Source organism: Phyllobates terribilis, unplaced genomic scaffold (assembly GCF_046119375.1).
Source record: "Phyllobates terribilis strain yellow unplaced genomic scaffold, ASM4611937v1 Scaffold_5__5_contigs__length_657084704, whole genome shotgun sequence".
NCBI lineage: Eukaryota > Metazoa > Chordata > Amphibia > Anura > Dendrobatidae > Phyllobates > Phyllobates terribilis.
In genome coordinates this window covers 486,506,761-486,527,279 of record NW_027362765.1, presented here as the reverse complement: position 1 = coordinate 486,527,279, position 20,519 = coordinate 486,506,761, and the positions used below count along the sequence as shown (strand labels likewise).

The window sequence follows — 20,519 nt, the reverse complement described above, 5'->3', positions numbered from 1 at the left end:
AGAGACAGAATCCCTGATTCCAAAGTTTTGTCACTTACTGAGCTGATTGCTGCAGTTTTGATAGACAAAACAGGAGGTTTATCAGTTCCCTGAATGCGGAGCTCTGTATAACCCCTCCCACACCACTGATTGATAGCTTTCTGTGTACACTGTGCATAGGCAGAAAGCTGCCAATCAGTGGTGGGGTTATACAGAGCTTATGCATATGGAGGACTACCTGGCAGCAGGTGTACTAGTCCTGTAGTGATAATGGATAAAAAAAATGTGATTTTATAAAAGCTACAGCAAGAAGCCCAGTAAATGACATATCACTGGAATCAGGGTTTCTGTCTGTATTATGCTTCTCTCAGATTAGCTGGTACAAACCCGGTGAAAGATTTAAAAATGAATGGAGCGGAGGTGCGCATAATTGGCAGAGCCCTCTTTCTCAGGATGAGAGGCCCAGGGTCAAAACCCCAGTGATGCACAGCACCTTTGCCAAATTTACAAAGGTTACTGGGCACCATTGTAAACTGCAAGGGTCATCATTGAAGGTGTTATACACTAATAATACACCGGTTTAAAGAAATGTGCACACGTTGGAATATAAACCATGCGAGCCTGGCTGCAGGGAGCAGCTTTGGAGAACCACAGCAGAGGAGGGTTTACATGCTCCATCCATACACATGGCTGAATGGACAGATTTGCTTACATAGAGATCAAGACAAGGCAAGAACAGATATTGCTATGTAAATATTTCCTCTTCTCCAGCTGTGGACTCTGGAGTAGTTTTAAGGTGTTTTTCAGCTATAGATAGAAGTCTCACCACAAGGGCATTTTATCTGCCTTGAGAATTAAAGGGAAGTGGTCATCAGATTTTTGCTATGTAATCTCATAGTAGCATGATGTAGGGGCAGAGACCCTGACTCCAGGGATGTGTCACTTATTGGGCTGTGTTTTTTTGTTTCAATACAATCAGTGTTTTATCAACAGGAAATTATCACTAGAGTACAAGCTGCTTCTTCTTGCCTCCTAGTTCAGTCATTCCCCCACCACTGATTAGCAGCTATCTGTCACTATACAATGTACACAGGTGCATGTTCACACTGGTCATTAAATAATCAAAATCTAAAACAGAGATAAAATGAACATATGCCCTGCTGTAAGTAAATAAGTAAAAGCAACAGTGCATATAAATAACATTGAGTACTTCATAAACACCATTTTTGATATAAAAAAAAATGGGTAAAAGCCATCCCACCAGCATCAAGGTGTACCCAAATCGGGATGGTCCTAACCTCTAGTATTAAACCCTTACCATGTGTCATAATGACGTCAGTGTGAATAAGGACTGAGCAGGACTGGGTCCCGATTATGGACACCCAGCAATAGGAAGCTATATAAACCTTACCTGCAGTGCAGCCACCATAACTTTATAGCTGTATAATTATGATGTTGCCCCTTGTAATCAACTAGGTGATATTACTGAGACTCGCCATTGTTTTCTATGGCGATATGAGCCTTTTTAGGTCAGTCTATGATCTGCCCATTTGACAACTTGAACAATTTGGTAAGTAGCAGTATATTAGAAAGGAACCTCGTACACCGCAGCAGAACCGTGACTTACCAGCGTTCATTTCTTTAGCCTTCTGTTTCAGCTCCAGGGGTGTGAGGCGATACTGATCTAAGCCATCTGCCCATCTGATTCTTTCCAGAACCTCCAGATCTCCACCAACCAGCCAATCACCACTTTCCAGGACCATCTGGAAGGGAAGACACGCATTTGTAAAAACTAAGTTCAGGTTATATTGATTCTCACATACTGTGAGGAAACCTGTGATATATAGTATCAGTATAAGTTGTAGAGAAGATAAACATGGCCGCTTCTTAAAAGTTTCAGAAAACTTTTTGACATTTCAAAAATTTTGATAGGTGATCATTGAAACACAGAAGTTAGAAGCTCTCAGGTGAGCATTGTTCCCCTTCAGCTCTGTTCAGCCATTTTTCAGATATGCAAATTTCTTCTTCAGAGAGGAAGAGGACTTGAATTCTATCGCCAACTATTGTAAGTAGCAATCCAAATAGTTACTACTGACTTTTTAACGAGCCTTGCCACATGACTTAGAATAAAAATCAAACCAGAATCTCAATTTGCAGACACATGTTTCAGGGTGTTGCCCCTCCTCAGTGCATAGCAGGAGAAATTATTTGGCTGTAGAGACACAGACATGTATATTTTCTATGAGTCTTGCCAATATGAGGATTAGTTGAGCAGCTCTGAACATGGCCAAACGGGTACAGCTCTAAGTCCGGCACCCTAGCCCCACATCATGACTCTGGTGCTGCTCAAATTTCATAACTTATTGTTCCAGCAAAAAGCAGTATAAATAGCTTAGTGCTGAAGAGGTGTAACACAGGATCCGTGGGTGATGCAAACAAATCCCATCACCTGATGCCATAGCAAGTGTCAGGGGACATAAGATAAAGGGGTTCTCCACCTTTTGAAACAATTTTTTTTACTTATATATTTTGCATGACGTTTTGAGGGAGAGGGAGAGGCTATGGGTGCATGGATTGTGCTCCAATATTTGTTGAGGACATGTGACCTGCAGTCATATCCATCTTCCTGCAGGTCTGTGCACTGTGATCTGATCACGATGGTCAGTATTGTTTCATATAACACAAAATGGTTCTGTATTTTTGTTGCCCTCCGATAGTGCTAACTGTGGAGGGTAAATGCACAAAACCAAGAAAGGCAAACATAAAAGAAATACCTTTTATCAGTATAGCCTAACAGCACATGGAGACAATTGCAGGAGCTGCCTGGAGGTGTCAGTGTGTAGCAGGGGGTGCACTTATTTATACAGAGGATGGGACCAGGGCATTGTTTTTAGCATCTTTGGCACAAGCTAAAATTGACTCATATGCCATCAGAGCTAAATTAAGACATGTGAAAGAAAATCAGAAGTAATCTCAACATATTTCCCAACAAGAAATCCTGTAATACTACCATGCATTCCCAAATAACAGCACCGTTATCACACACACCATTAACAAGTCCACAGTGAAGAATTTCCTTATTTGTCCGTCCCCCAAAGAGGTCATTTCACTTTTGGGGCTAATATTTCTAGTTTGACAGGACAATATGTGGCACACAACCAAAAATAATACCCGCCACCACAGTCCCTATATACAGTGGGGAAAAAAGTATTTAGTCAGCCACCAATTGTGCAAGTTCTCCCACTTAAAAAGATGAGAGAGGTCTGTAACTGACATCATAGGTAGACCTCAACTATGAGAGACAAAATGAGAAAACAAATCCTGAAAATCACATTGTCTGATTTGGAAAGAATTTTTTTTTCTAATTTTTGTGGAAAATAAGTATTTGGTCATTTACAAACAAGCAAGATTTCCGTCTCTCACAGACCTGTAACTTTTTCTTTAAGAGGCTCCTCTGTCCTCCACTCATTACCTGTAGTACTGGCACCTGTTTGAACTTGTTAGCAGTATAAAAGACACCTGTCCACAACCTCAAACAGTCACACTCCAAACTCCACTATGGTGAAGACCAAAGAGCTGTCGAAGGACACTAAAAACAAAATTGTAGCCCTGCACCAGGCTGGGAAGACTAAATCTGCAATAGGCAAGCAGCTTGGTGGGAAGAAATCAACTGTGGGAGCAATAATTAGAAAATGGAAGACATACAAGACCACTGATAATCTCCCTCGATCTGGGGCTCCACACAAGATCTCACCCCGTGGGGGCAAAATGATCTCAAGAACGGTGAGCAAAAATCCCAAAACCACATGGGGGGACCTAGTGAATGACCTGCAGAGAGCTGGGACCAACGTTACACATGCTACCATCAGTAACACACTATGCCGCCAGGGACTCACATCCTGCAGTGCCAGACATGTCCCCCTGCTTAAGCCATTACATTTCCGGGCCTGTCTAAAGTTTACTAGAGAGCATTTGGATGATCCAGAAGAGTATTGAGAGAATGTCATATGGTCAGATAAAACAAAAGTAGAACTGTTTGGTAGAAACACAAGTTAGCGTGTTTGGAGGAGAAAGAGTGCTGAGTTGCATCCAAAGAACACCATACCTACTGTGAAGCATGGAGGTGGCAACATCATGCTTTGGGGCTGTTTCTCTGCCAAGGGACCAGGATGACTGATCCATGTACATGAAACAATGAATTGGGCCATGTATCGTGAGATTTTGAGTGCAAACCTCCTTCCATCAGCAAGGGCATTGAAGATGAAACCGTGGCTTGGTCTTTCAGCATGACAATGATCCCAAGCACACTGCCAGGGCAATGAAGGAATGGCTTCGTAAGAAGAATTTCGAGGTCCTGGAGCAGCCTAGCCAGTCTCCAGATCTAAACCCTATAGAAAACCTTTGGAGGGAGTTGAAAGTCCGTGTTGCCCAGCGACAGCCCCAAAACATCACTACTCTAGAGGAGATCTACGTGGAGGAATGGGCCAACATACCAGCAACAATGTATGCCAACCTTGTGAAGACTTACAGAAAATGTTTGACCTCTGTCAATACCAACAAAGGATATACAACAAAGTATTGAGATGAACTCTTGTAATTGACCAAATACTTATTTTCCACCAAAATTTTAAAAAAATTCTTTCCAAATCAGACAATGTGATTTTCAGGATTTGTTTTCTTATTTTGTATCTCATAGTTGAGGTCTACCTATGATGTCAATTACATCTTTTTAAGTGGGAGAACTTGCGCAATTGGTGGCTGACTAAATACTTTTTTTACCCACTGTAACAGCACGGTACCACCATAACATCATAACGCACAGCTTACCTTGACATGGGGATGCTGGGCACAGGTAGTGCCCCAAACTCGAGCGCATCTTTCTTCTTTTCTGTGCTCATAAAACTCAGGGTTACGTAAAATGGCCACTCTTTTCCCCTCGTAAGAAAGAGCAATTGCATTGGTGTCACTCAGTTTTTCCTTATCCTCTAAAGAGACTGGCAGCACGATGGGAATGCTCAGGTTGATCACACCGCCTACAAACACAGGCTCATGATTAGTATTTGTATTGTGCGTCCATTAATTTAATATAATTGTGCCCCTGGCGGTATAAAGAGTAAGTAATGAGCTCCCCCTAGTGGTGGCTGTATACAGGTATTGTTTTATTAATAACAGACGTTGTCCCTTTAGGACGACCCCAATCCATATGCCCTATTAGGGCATATGGAGGTCATAAAAGACCATGTGTGTACCAGAACGGAGAGACACTGGCTCTCGCTGTGGTGAGTTTGGCTGTACATATAATGCATGGATGTGCCATTCATGTTAAACAGGGGGTAACATAAGTCAGATCTGTTTTTTTTTTCAGTAAAAGTGGAACCTGTTTTCAAAGCCGCTCAGCAGAAACGTCACTCAAAACCTAACATTGGCCTCGGCCATTCAGAGCAAAGTGTAGCTCAGCAGGATCGGGATACCTGTAATGTAATCATGTCGTGCAAGATGATCTTGCTGACAGGTTCCCTTTAAAAGGGGGATGTCCATTAGTGAACAACCTTTTTTAAAAAAATATGTATGTATGTATATGTATATATATATATATATATATATATATATATATATATATATATATATATATATATATATATATATATATATATATATATATATATATATATATATATATATATATATATATACACACACAGCGCCAACAATGCTGGTACAGAGCCAGTCAAGAAGAGAAGTAACCTCACTAATTAAGTAGTATTACAAGTTTGAAATCTAATTAAATGGGCAGATTTCTGCCCGTATACAACTCATTCGTTGTTAATCTAATTCTAAGGCCTTGTTCACAAAACTGTATATGGACAATCGTTATGTCCCCAAACAGCATGTGTACATAAGGAAATGTGCTGCCGACAATGATAATTTATAGGTGAACATAAATAATATGATCAGCCAATGAAAGAGCGTTCTGCATATTCGTCTGCTGATCAGCGCATATTTCTATGGACCTTTGATTAGGAAGGCGCTTATGAACACTTGTATAATGGGCTTTAATAGTTGTACTACAACTTTCCCTGCCAGAATGCTGGAAATAAAATAGACATTGTTACAAGCACATAAACACAGAGAAATGAAAGCGCATTACTTCTAATTAGCAGTCCTTACCATTTAGATTAGAAGCAGTGCAGCGCTAATCAGCAATCGGCATTTACAGTGTGAGGTTCCCCTTATGGATAATCCGGGGGGCTGCCGTCTCCCTCTCACCACACGCTGTAAATGTCCCACTGTATTATCAGCTCGCTACAAATTATGCTTTATTTGGAGAACAGATCACAGGACAGTGACTCATTCATTAAAGGGTGGAGCGGGGTAATTAGACATTTACTGACATCCCACCCTTGATTAACATTGGCTACTTACTCCATGTAAAGAAAAAAACACCTATTGTTATCTGGAAACCATCAACAAGCAGGTTAGCTTCTGATGATAGAACTGAGAGTAGGGTGCGTCTGTTTTTAGTACTTAAAAATAAATCTGTAGGTCTTTCTACCCCCTCCTATAGCGCTTACATCTGTGTAGAAGAACACAAGTGAATCCATACCTTTATGAGACAAAAACGCTTCTCTGGTGCAGAAGAATCCACTTTAGAAGTGAGAAGTAAATGATGATGGAAGCGCTCTGGCCGGTTCAAGTACTTGTCTCCAATCTCCATTCTTAGCCTAACTCCGCCCTCCACTAGGTGATTGACAGTTAGCACTGCGGCAGCATGTCAATCACTTACAGGACAAAATGAGGCTGAGAATGGAGCTTGGAGGCTGCAGCAGTGCGACCTGTCAATCACCTAGTGGAGGGCGGAGTTAGGCCAAGAATATAGCTGCCCCCCCAGAGCACTTCCAGACTCATTAGCATATCTCTGCAACGGAAAGGTGGATTTGTTTAATAAAAGGTCGGGATCACTTGTATTCTTATAAACTACACATTTGGGGTGGGGGATTACAATGACAGATTCCCTTTTAAGCACCCCAAATACAGAATATAAAATGTAGGGTTTTTTCAGCGTTGTGTCTGCAGGGTTTCTTTGCTGTATGTAAAGGAAAGTTTACCGTACATATGTTAATTTTATTCATAGTCCCCAAGTTCGAATTGGAACCTTTTGGCTTCTGTTTTTCTGGTTTATATTTTTTATGGACAATTGTATTATTTTATTACTGCAATATTCCATGCAGAAGCATCCGCTGCATATGTTTCTGAAGGTGCGAGCTTATGGGTAATGAACACTATTAAACATATGTCTCCTAACAGAAACTTTTTATGCTCACTGTTGAACACAGTGTTAAAGGGGCCTGCTTGTTGACAGTTTCCTTGGTATAGGGATTTTCTTCTACACTGCACAGACTAGAAAAAAAAATCCTGATTCCGGTGACTATACAGCCAATGTTAATCAAAAACAAGACATTGGTACCATTTAAATAACAGGCAATTATTCTTGATACTTCATTTTTATGAAATCGGTTTATGGATGGTAAAAGGTCACAAATATTACCGTTCTAGTAAAATATAGCAACATAATCTCATGATGTTCTTGTACCAGCCATACACTGACCCATGGGATATTTTTATCGGATACATTTTGAGGATATTGATTCATCTCGGTATAGCATGGCAGTAGTTTCCATTCCTTTAGGATTAGGTGGGTTGCACTTACAGAACATTTCCATAAAGAGAATTAATTCATTGGGGTTCAATATTGACTTTCCCATAAGTGCAAACCACTACACCCCATCGGCTGACATTTACTTACCAGCAACGTTAAATTATTGCAGCGAAAATTGAACATAAATCTCTGTAATTTGAGCGATGATTCAGAACTAATGCTCTTCACGTAAAATAAACTCACCAAGAGACTTTGCGAATGTTAAATCTGAGTTATGCCTCGCATCTAAAGAGAAGTGTAGTTTGATCAATCACAACACAACTACTTAACCATTCATGGTATCCCCAACTAGAAAGGCTCAAGAAAACCTCCCAGGCAAGAGGCAGCAGGTCTGCAATTCATTATGCCCAAGACTGATCTCTCTGAATCATGTGGATCATTACTTGGAACTGGCAGAAAATAGTATTTAGAAGAGGAGTCGCGTCACTTTCTCGTAATGCTGAAACGGTGAACATCAGGGCCAGAATTACCCATCTTCTTCACTTCAAAAGGTCAAATAGAAAATGTTGCCTTTCTATATAAATGGTTATTTGTCACAGTTCACTTCCGTATGGTTTTCTTTATGAATACGGTTCACCAAGTGGTAACATAATACAAATCTAAAGGCCACTATACACATGAGACTAGAGCGAGCCAAACCCACAGAGATCGGCAAAAATGGATGGCAGTCTAATGGGTATGGAGGTCTCCCGACTCTCCCCGAACAGAGGATACTGGGGAAGAAACAGACTTGGAATGTTGGAATTCCAATGAGTGATCCTGCTGTTCTCCGGGAGATAAGCCACCGCCGGAGAGGTCTTACATAACCTATAGAGAAATGGCTGAGATAAGTGGTTTGATGTATGGGGAGATAGCGGCCAGTGGAACAAATATGGGGGGGCCTTAAAGGAGCAGTCCGGGCATATGGTATTGATGGCCTTATCTGCAGGATAGGTCATCTATAGCAGATTAGTGGAAGACTTGCACCTGATGCCCTATCTAAATGGCTGCTTTTTTGGCTTCATTCAAAGTGTTTGCATCCAGCCGGCGCTGGAACAAAACTCAGCTGATCGGCGGAGTCCGCTGTGCGTCAGATCCTCACTGATCTGTTATTCATGACCTATCCTGCAGAAAGGGCATCAATACTGTATGGCCGGACAACCCCTTTAATTCTACATAACCTGACTGAATAGCTGTCATAGCAGCAAACTATTGAAGAGGCTTTCTGAATGTTATCACTCTGATGCTAGGATATTACCTGCACACTAACAAAAGGGACTTAGAGACCCCCATTCTCAAGATAAGTGGGTGGTCTCAGCAGTCATACTACCAGCAATCATATATTTATCTGGGTGATAAGTGCTGTCTATGGGAAACCCCTTTAAGTTTAATGTTTCTTGTTTATGACTTTGGCCAGACAGCCAATAGTAGTGGATCTATCACGAGCATAGGAAATTGTTATGCATCTACTAAGGTTCAATAGGATGTGCTAATTTTAGTTATGAATATAGATAAAATGGGGCAGCTTTCCTTAGAGCTCGGTGCTGTGTTGTTCCTCTATTATTCCTCCTGGAAATGCATACATTAATTGACCACTTAGTGTAATGTGTCTCTGCGTACACCAACACTGTCGAATCAGTAATAACGGTGAAAAGACACAGGACATAGACAATTTATTTCCAAAAGGCAAAACAGAGGAGCATGGCCACCACAAAGTTAAATGGAAAAAATAAGATGCAAAACAATTATGTCACAGGAAATACAATCATATAGTAAAACACGCATCAGGAGAGGAGACGGATCCTCCGGATACAAGCATTCCAGACAAATCTGATACACTATGTCATGCCTAGTGCAGGGCCTGAGGGGATGGGGCATGGCGCAGGGATACATGCACAGTCCCGCAGACTCTGAGCCAGACATACGGTAATACATGCATCAACGTGTTCTTATAACTATACATCTCCGGCAGCAATCTAACCTTCATAAAACCTTTTTAAGAACATGAAATTTCTAACATGAGGGACTCACAAAAGTAATATAAAATAATCCATACCATCTAAGAGGGTGTCAAAGTGAAGAACTTGCAGATATTGCCTCTCACGCATGAAGCCCTTGAGTGGGGTGGCCCAACCTTCACTCAGGATCTGGACCCACTGAAGATCTAGCTGTAATAACACATGAAATCACATTTACACCATTGAACTTTTGTTAATTATTGCAAGCTAAAGGGAATCTGTCACCAGGTTTTTGCCACCTAATTTGAGAGCAACATAATGTAGAGACAGAGACCCTGATTCCAGCGATGTGTCACTTAATTAAGTGAGACTTAATTAAAATTTCAGCAGGCAGCTCAGTAAGTGACAAATCGCTGGAATCAGGATGTCTGACACTACATCATGCTGCTCTCAGATGGGGTAGAAAAACCTGGTGATAGATTCCCTTTAAGGACATCATAGAGAGCGATTATGTAAAAAGCAAAGGTTTCCAGTCAGTATCAAGTCTAGACCCGTGAGGTGATGAAAGGATCACTGAGAATTGGATCATTTGTCATTGACTGAATCTTTCATCAGGAGTTTGTTCTGGGGAAGGATTTCTAGCCGCACTAAGTACGACAATTATACAAGTCCTCCATCCAGAAAGGTGACAGTAAATGACTAATTCTTCATATATCCCAATACATTGCTCGGTCTGCTCCTCGTGCGCTATCCTTTCTGCCAGGTAGTATATACTTGAAAAGATTCAGGGACGACCAAAAGAAATCTTTTCAAAAGGGATCTTTTTATTTCCTACAAACAGTGCGTCTTGTCCACTGGCTTAGTCTCGTACCACAGTTCATCTCCGGTCTTTACAAGAAAGGCTTCACACCCAGATATTGGACCTAATAGCATTCGGTGTACACATTTTTTTTTGGGGGGGGGGGATTTTACCTCTTACTATTATATTATTCCTAATCTATCATTAAAAAATATCAGTATAACACAATATTTTCTTCATAGGTCCTCCACTTAGAAGATAACTAAACCTTCAGCCTTCGTTTGTGCAGTTGAGTGTTCCTTATTGGGGTCTGCTAACAGTCTTTTTGGGATAGAAAGTCAGTGATTGTATTATTAGGTTCCTATTATTATTATTATTACACAGGAAAATAAAATATAGAAAAATTATTGGCCTATGATCACTACTTAATATCACATATGTCCAGTTCTGGTCCTCTAGACACTATGTGCCACACGTGGATATACGATACGTGGACACAAGTATTGGGACATCTACATATTACATCTACATACAGTAATAATCCCATTTTCAATCAATGGGTGTTAATGTGGAGTCAGTCCCTCCATTGCAGCTATAACATCATACACTTTTCAGGGTAGGCATCTTTGTCCATTCATCCAGAAGAACATTTATGTGGTCATACAAAAGCACCTGGCTCATAATCTGGGGTTGAGGTCAGGCTCTGTGCAGCCAGTTAAGTTGTTCCACACCAAACTCCCTCCACCATGTCTTTATGGATCTTGGTTTGTGCATTGGGGCACAGTCATGAAAACAGAAAAGGGCACAATGCAATTGGACAGGTAATGTTCTTCTGGTATTTGCCAAACCTAGAATCGTCCATCAAACTGCCTGATAGAAAAGCGTGATTTGACACTCCACAGAACACGCATCCACTGCTGAGCCAAGTTGCAGTGTGTTTTACACCATTCTATCCGACTCTTGGCATTGTGCTTGGTGATGTAAGGCTACGTTCACATGCTTAGTATTTGGTCAGTATTTTAACTCAGTATTTGAAGGCCAAAAATCAGGAGTGGAACAATCAGAGGAAAAGTATAATAGAAACAAGTCACCACTTCTGTATTTATCACCCACTCATGGTTTTGACTTACAAATACTGATGTAAAATACTGAATGTGGCCTAAGGCTTGCATGTAGCCATTGGGCTATGGAAACCTATACTCCCTAAGTATATGTACTTATGTTAATATTAAAGGACGTTTTGGCTCTTCAGTTATGGAGCCAGAAGAGCGTTGGTGACTTCTGTGCTCTATGACCCAGATTCATCCAAGCAATTAAATTCTGACGCGAGTCGCTCTGAAAAGTTGAGACTCTGCGTTGCACAATTTTTTGCGACTTTTGATGTTTTCACGACAGTTTCGCCAACTCCATCAAAACTGGCGGAGCTGGGGCAGAAGGAGTGGGGGAAGGGACTCCACAAGTTATCTCATTCATGGCGAGAGGTGGCGTTCATTACGACAGAAATCTTACTCCAGTCGCTGACGCGCCTCTTAATGAAACAGGAGCGTCTGACTCCAGCACGTCCCCTCATCAAGCCCTAGCCCTCATGAATCAGGGCCTGGGCGCCTCAACATTAAGTGGTCCCATCAGTAACTTTACATTGTCTGCTACTTCATGTGAGAGTTCCTGAAGTTCCTTAAACACTTCAGGTTTTCAATAACATCACAAGTGATGGGGAAATGTTTATTAGGGAAGAAATGTCACAAACTGACTTGTTACACCGGTGGCTCCTATTACAGGACCGCGCTGGTATCAATGAGCGCTTTAGTGACCCATTTCTTCATAAATGTTCGTAATGGCAGACTGCACGGTGAGGGGCTGGATATTATACACCTGTGCCAATGGGACTGAAGGAAAACCCTGAATCCAGTGATTGGAGACGCATGTCCTGATATTTTTGTGCATGTGATGTACATGTATCAGTGCTTTCTAAGCGTCGCACTCATGATAACTGCTGATTCAGCATACTGTTCCTTTAAATAATAATCAATCATCATCATCGTAGAAATAAGTTTTACCTTAGTAATCTCAATGGCGGGCAGGTTGTCAGCTTCCTCCCGAGCCTGATTCAACTTGTTCTCAGGTACAAACAATTCATGGACATCCTTTGTCGCTCCAGATGGGACAATTTCCTAGAGAAATGAAATCCAGTATCTGATCAAATACCAAACATTCCTAGATGCTATCACAGGCAGGTAACACAACGTGTATAGTCTAGGTGATTATCAGATCTGGACATGTAAAATATTAAAATGTATGTTTTTTTTTGTCCAAACAAGGAACCATGTGGTTTTACAGTCAATGGATGAAATCATGCTGTATTGTTGGATATGTTTCCTGACTGTAAGATGATCACATTTCATCATAATTAACAGTACAATGATAGATATAGATGAAGATCCTGAACAATCCTATCTATTGCTTTCTTTTGTTGGAATATAATAAATTGTCCGTGTAGATTACCGCCGCTTCATAATCAGTTGATAGAGATCAAGATCTGCACCGACTTGTATAATAGCTGTAAATGCAGCTCTAGTTTCACATATTCCGGCTCTAGATTATCTTGTATCCGGGATATTGCAAAAACATTTATTTTTGTATAGATTATTATATTTTTAACTATGTACATATTGGCAGCACAGTGATTAGCATTGTTGCTTTTCTGCACTGGGGTTTTGGGTTCAAAATCCACCAAATCTGCAAGGAGTTTGTATGTTCTCCCCGTGTTTGCGTGGGTTTCCTCCGGGTTCTCCGGTTTCCTCCCACACTCCAAAGACATACTGATAGGGAATGTAGATTGTGAGCCCCAATGGGGACAGTGAGGATGAGGCCTGTAAAGCGCTGCGGAATATGATGGCGTTACACAAGTCAGTAAAATAATTATTAGGTCTTGTTGTCCGGACAATGGAACAACAGATTAAAATCTTTCCCTGACACTTTGGGCACGATTCAATGATGCATTTGCGCCTGCTTTAGCGACTTGTGCTTTTTTTTGCTTGCATCTACTTGTAAAGTGACTATTCTATGTGTTCGTCTGTAGAGGGTTTTTTTTAAGTTTGCCACATGTGGGCAGAGTTTAGGGTTTCAAGATGTTTTTGCCCGATTCATCATTTACAATTTTTTTTTTTTTTTTGAAAAGTCGTAAAAATTGGTATAAATTTTCTCCAGCCCAACCAAGAGTGATTTTATGTACACCTAAACCTTTGTGGCATTTTTTGCCATATTTTAGCTGAACCTGCACATTTTTGCGCTAAAAAAGTTGTAAAACAGGTTAAAGATAGAAAAAAAAATTATTTTACGCAAAATTCATGAACCTCGTGCACCCATTCTGATACACAATATTAGCTCCCTGATCAAATAGCTGACCGGCTTGTATTCTTTACCCCTTCTATCTGATGCTTAGATTGCTGAACCCAGGCTAAATTAACCCTCCACTTGCCAGAAAATTCTACATTCGATTCCATTCTTCTTGCATTGACCCCTGCTTGCTGATTTTGTCCTTGTATAGTCGGGTTCAAACTAGAGGCACTAAGACAACTACTCTACTGTAAACTCGCTTCATCAGCCAGCAGCTACTCCATGGATGCAACCCAGGGACCTTTGTGGTGAGAGCCATATCTCTGTACATGAGAGAAAACGGTGTCCCTAGGACATGTTAAACCAAGTAGCTACTGTCACGATTCCACCACTCACGGTGTCCTAGGGATGCTGTGAATGACAGCTCTGCTGCTATATGGAATCGAGGACTGGTTGAGCTGTCAGGATTGTAAGTGAGAGGTCCACCGCCCAATCTGAGGCAGAGGTGTGAGTATTGTGGTTGACAGCTCAGCCGTCCTATCTGGCTGGGTCTGTGTGATCTCCTCCAGCTGTCATCTATTCCGGGTGATTACAGGGCTATTTAGTACTCTGACAATTGTCAGCTGCCAATTGTAGCTTTACTCAAGTGATATCTGTGGTTGCTCTGTACTCGAAGATGTATTCTGATTTCCGTTGCCGACCTTGGATTTACCTTTTTGGCCATCTGTTTGATTTACCCCTTTGTCTTGATCCACTTCCTTCCCGATACCCTGACCTCGGACTCTTACCTGACTAATCTTTTGTCTGTTACTAGCCCTCTTGGTACTGACCCCGGACCTCTTGACTATCCTGCCTCACGACAAGTCTGTGAGAAGTCACTAGCCTCACACTCAGTAGTGACTAGTGTCACAGCTAGCACAAAGACTGTCTGTGTAAGCTCTTAAGAATTGTCATATTTCCGTACACAGTCCAGAACATAATGATTTTTAGCTGAGCTTTAAGGCTGAGTTCACACAAGGACATCCAAAGTGGTAAAGGAATGCACCATTTACAACATTCACAAGTTGTCTTATAATAATATGCTGTAGTCCATATACAGATGTTCCCACTTTTTACTCTCCTGCAAATTTCTTTAAGAACTCCAACTTCTCACTATGCAAATTTAATGTACTATGGCTAGCAAAATCCTAGACAGGTGGAAATTCACATGATGACTATTGTATGGTCAAACATACAGTAGGTACTGTGATAGAGGTAGACACGGAACACGGTCTCTTTAAAATTTCTTAGTGGTTTATTAAAATACGGCATAAACCACGGCAAAGGTCATAAAATAAACATGGCCCTTCTGGAATAACAGTAAAGAAAAAGGTACAGGTACAGAACAGTCCTTAGGTGGGCCGGGGTCCGGTCACTCAGGGTTACCAATAACACACGGTCGAGGTTAGCACAAAAACACAAGCTCCTCTCTCTCTCAGGAGCTAGCTTCTCCATACACTGAACAACACCTGAGTCAAAAGGCTGGCTATTTATAGCCCAGACCACACCCCAGGGTGGAAATATGGTGAATGGCCTCCCACCCGCACTATGGCCATTCACAAAAAAACCAAGCCCTTTTAAATTGCCGGTTTAATCCCCCCATCACATAACATGCTGGAGAAAATTTTAAGGTTTCAATTCTCCCCTCCAGTAGTCTGCCAGTGACTTTGTCACAATACATACAGCATAAAATCTCCCAACAGAAATCACTATTTTTTTCAAAGCTGGTTATTTCGCTTCACTCTGCTTGTGATATGTTAAGTCACGAAGAAAGTAAGGAAGGATACAGCTGCATATATACACTATTTGTTATCAAATAGATACAGAACAAGAGGCGCTGACTGATTTATCATTTTGAGAAAAATTTAGGATCCCAGTGTGCCGTACTGCTGAAAAATTAAGAGCTTTATCTATATGGACACTAATACAGGGTAGGTGGAGTAACAACACTCACTGGGAGAATAGGGGTTATCCTCCTTTCCATAGATCCAATAAGAACTGTGAGTCTGCCACTATAGTGTATAGATCACGGCTATTTACACAGCTACATAAAATTATAGCTCCCTCACCCGCTCCTGCAGCAACTCCACAATCTGCTGGATGCATTCATTTACACTGTGGAGATTGGTCTTCAGCACCAGTTCTGGGGCATCTGGTTTCTCATATCCAGAGTCAATTCCAGTAAATCCTGCAAGTAAATGGTGACACCGTACATCTCAATAATGAGCAGTCCGAAACAATTCAGTGTACTCCTATGTACATGGAGACATTCAAAACTGGTTCTACAAATTGTCCATGTTCCTCAGGTATACCTTTGATTTCTCCAGCCCTGGCCTTCTTGTACAAGCCCTTCACATCTCTGCTTTCACAGATAGCTAATGGAGCATCCACAAAAATCTCGAAAAACGGCAATCCAGAATTTTCATGTGTTTTACGAGCGTCTTCACGATCCTATTGAAACGACATGGAATCATCACTATTAAAATGTCTACTGTATGTTCCTTAATACAGAGGTTTAAACAGATCATCTGACAAGCCTGGTTTAATAAATGCTTTCCTACTCCAAAAAAATAAAAACACCAGAGAATCGTTTCTTCATTGTGCGTTTCTTCTGTTATTCTTCCTGAAAATATGTGAATGGACATCAGCATTCTTCTTATGTAGTAGGAGTAATAATAATAATATTAGCAAATACCTCCAATTAGAAATGTAGTATAGTATTTTTGATTAGCTGTGTCTCTTTCCTCGTGTGCAGGCATTGCAGGTCCTTAGGTATCCATGGTTACGTCCACTGATAAAGTGACAGTTAGCTAGCTGCTGGTGGTCGTAACCGTGGATACTCAATGTCCTGTATTGCCTGCACATGAGGTAAGTGGCATAGCGAATCAGAAAAACTACACTACAGTTCTAATTGGAGGTATTTGCTATTATTATTATTACTACATCTACTACATATTGGGGAAGGATCTTGGGAGATGGGAATAACCCTTTAAGGCCCATGGCTAGGTTAGTTATAGATTCACTATTGGTTGTTACCTTGGTATAAGGAGAAATGAAGCTAGTAATGCACACCAAGCCGGCATCAGCAAAGAGTTTTGCTACTTCTGCAATTCGGCGAATGTTTTCTTCCCGATCCTCAGAGGAGAAGCCGAGATTTTTGTTCAGCCCATGACGGATGTTGTCACCATCGAGAGAGTAGCAGGGAATAGCATGGGACACCAAATATTCTTCCAGGGCAAATCCCAGGGTAGTCTTTCCAGCTCCAGACAAACCTGAGATTGATCAAATGATAAGAATTATGTAGATCACATCATAACATGTAAGAATAAAGTCACCTATTCATATTAGAGTAACGTCAGCCCAACCTGCCAACAGTTCAATGTGTATGGGGGCCTCTCGATTTTCCCAACATATGATTGACGGGGAAGACAAAGAACCAGCATATCGATTTCGGACTCATGATTTGTTTGTTCTCGACAAGATAAGATGCTGCTAGAGATGTTTGGCAGCGGCTCTCTCAGAGAACACAGGAGCACTCTACTGAGCAGAGCAATCCTGTGCATGGAGGAGTCAGGAGAGAGATGCTGGCCGGACCATCGTTCGGCCAACAAAGATCTAAAGTGTATGGGCCTCCTAAGAATTATATCTAAACTCAAGGACTCACAAAAGGTTCAAGTCATCAAAGTCACAAAATCCAATTTTACTAGTTTCCAAATTAGGGTTAGGTTGATAAAGAGAAAATCGGGGGGGGGGGTAATTAATGGTAACTACAGTAAAAATTATTTGGAGAAATAAGAGATTGTGTTACATTCAAAGATGTAGTGTTCATATTTTCACCACAAATAGAGTATACTTATGGTGTCATGTCTGACACATAAAATTACAGTATTTTTTCATCAATACCCACAACTTTCTTTTTAGTTGTTACTATACCTAAAACTTACATGAAAAACTGGGCAGATCATACCTGTTAACCAAACAGTGCAGCCGCGGAAGCCTCCTCTGGTGCCAACAACTTGACCTCTCTTGTTTCTGCTCACATGGTGGGACTGGTAGACAACATTTGTGGCCTTCTGAAATTGAGCCTATGAATAAATAATTCATGTCAATTACATATGTAATGATCTCCATCCACTAAATAATATTTTAGTACAGTCACCATATAATGATACCATAATTAACATTGACAATACAAGAGTAGTGATTGGTCCCCACATTTGACACAGATGTTTGTCAAAGTGGCAGTAAGGGTTCATTTACACTTGCCAACCGTGCCTATTAAACCTCCAATGAATGGCTATATGCAAAGTGATCTGTGGTTACATTACTCAAGCCGATAACCAGCAATCAAGCTTTTCAATCACTATTATTGGCTTCTCTAAATGAGTACCCTAAAATCAAAAAGCTATGTGAAGACTCTTTTACAAGATATGTTAAAAGAGTTTGTTCCTAATCATTGCCCCGTTTTAACATGCAAGCAATTAACTGCCCAAAAAACAATCAATCACTTTTTTAATGGCTAATTATATCTTTTATGCAAGCCCAATAATCATCGTTTGTAGATGGAATATCCCTAGATGTCAGCAGTGGATGTGCTGCCGAAAATAAGCAAACTCTATGAGGACAAATGATCATAGTAGCAATCATTCTTCCCCATAAAGACTATACTTGTAGATGAATGCCGCATGTAGATGGAGGTGTAATGAGCACAGGTCAACCAGACACATCCGTGAACAGAGCTCCTCACAAGCAGATTCTGCCTGTGTCAAAGGACTTCAAGGCCCTGTAAGATTAGATCACTAGGAGACAGTTTATAAGACATCACTAACCGGATGGGACTATGGAAATGATTTGCTTTGCTAAGGATGCTTGGATTACTACTACAACCTAAACACATCATGAGACTTCTTTAATGATTTTTTTTAAGATATGTAAAAAGGATCTTGAAGTTCATGCACTCCTTACCACCAATTTTTGGCTGTCAAATTTCATTAAATAAAAACCACACACATCAAAAGAAAAGCCACAAAAAAAAAAAAAAAAAAAACAATTTGCAGTGTATTTATATATTTCCCCATCAGCTTCAAGCTGGAACGTTTTTTTGCTGCGATAAATGGGAATAAACACTACAAAAAAATATATATTTTTTTCCATTAATATGATGTCAACCACCCAAGTCATTATACTACAGAAGACGTAAACAGGTTCTATTTGGTTGAATGTTGGCAAGAAGCAGGGCTGGTAGAAGACTTTTCAGATATACGCCTAGATACTCATGTAGACATTTCTTTCTAATAGGAATTTTATATAATTACTTGGGCACTTCCATGATTAATGTGATAAATTATATAATTACGTACCACCCAACAAACAATAAGATGTAGTTTGACAGCAACAACCATACCGCCGCCTTCCCTAACATTAAAATAAATCAGACTCATTATACGAGTTAGGTAAGGAAAAATGATAAGTAGGCTTAAAAAATGCGGGCAGCATATACCAGGTTCCCGGAACGCCAAATAGACTTAATAATATGCTAAGCAAATGAGATACAGCCTGTAGAGCTTATGACCTGGAATTCATTCAATATCATAAATCAATAGTAAGACACGTCTCCTCTACCATAACTATCGTAATTTACTCTAAACTATCAGAATTGTAGACATTTACAGTTTATAGATCAATGAACTCTAGCATAATGACAACACACTTTACATATGGTTTACAAGTGAATTTTTTTACCCTCTTAGATATCAAATCTCAAACTACAAAGTTCATTGAACCCGGCGAGTGATAGTTAATAAAGACTGTATGAATGTTTTAGAAGAGATCTTCATCAAAGACCAAGGGCAGGAGATAACAGATGAATGCTTAAGACAACACTCCCAATAAACTATACGTTTTCTTTATGTCCCGCAGTAAAAGATCAGTGACATTATGCTATAGAGTTCTATAAGGTCCCATACACAATAGACAGCTCTCGGTCATACAATGATTCAGCCTATCGGTTAGCCGGCAGCTATCTTTCCAGGCTCCTCCATAGTGGCGCTGCCAGACCCCTCTGGTGGCAGCTTAGCTGGCCGAGAAACAAATGATCGACAGCCTGAAATCGGGCATGGCAGATCCTTATCTCCCCATATTGGAGGAAAGTCGGGAGGCCCCCATACACATTAGACTGTCAACCGAGCCCACAGAGATCGACGGGTTCAGCGGACGTTAGTCATTTGTATGGAGTTCTTAACACCAATCTAAAGGTCATGGACATTACCTTATAAGATTGTTTAAAAATGCAAAAACAGACAAACATGATGTTTGAAAATAGGAATAAGCCGCTTGGGTATGTAGAGATCTTAATAGAACATGTGAGTGTTCAGGAAGGAATGTTATAGAAAATGACAACGTGGCTCCATCCTTGGAGGATCTGCCGGTTTAAAATATGCATGAACCATTCCATCATAATTTAGCATTAGTGTAATAAAGCAAAGAGTCATAGTGATTTCATATTCCCTATCAGTCAAATATTAAATATAAGGACTTGTTCCTACATGGAGGATATTTTGTGGATTTTCCATTCCCGCTTTGTGGGAAGATCCTCTGCATCCGATAACAGCAGGAAAGTGAATGAGATAACAAATCGTATTCACATGCTGCAAAAAAGTCATCGTGGATGCTGCCAAGAAGTGCTGATTATTAATCTGCAGCATTGAGGATT

The 20,519-nt window shown here is 40.6% G+C and overlaps 1 protein-coding gene across 3 annotated transcripts in view; it reads right to left on the bottom strand.

Annotated features, from left to right (window-relative positions):
- Positions 1 to 20,519, bottom strand: part of PAPSS2 (3'-phosphoadenosine 5'-phosphosulfate synthase 2) — a 78,959-nt gene that overhangs the window by 16,345 nt on the left and 42,095 nt on the right. For 2 of the 3 annotated variants that reach the window (XM_073685510.1, XM_073685511.1), the window contains exons 2-10: positions 17,775 to 17,892; positions 16,844 to 17,079; positions 16,120 to 16,258; positions 15,877 to 15,995; positions 12,490 to 12,603; positions 9,732 to 9,843; positions 7,880 to 7,921; positions 4,807 to 5,012; positions 1,607 to 1,742 (exon numbers count right to left, since the gene is read on the bottom strand). In XM_073685510.1, the coding sequence (XP_073541611.1) occupies positions 1,607 to 1,742; positions 4,807 to 5,012; positions 7,880 to 7,921; positions 9,732 to 9,843; positions 12,490 to 12,603; positions 15,877 to 15,995; positions 16,120 to 16,258; positions 16,844 to 17,079; positions 17,775 to 17,892 (1,222 nt within the window). The remainder of the gene's footprint in view (positions 1 to 1,606; positions 1,743 to 4,806; positions 5,013 to 7,879; positions 7,922 to 9,731; positions 9,844 to 12,489; positions 12,604 to 15,876; positions 15,996 to 16,119; positions 16,259 to 16,843; positions 17,080 to 17,774; positions 17,893 to 20,519) is intronic. The other variant, XM_073685512.1, reaches the window with a different exon arrangement.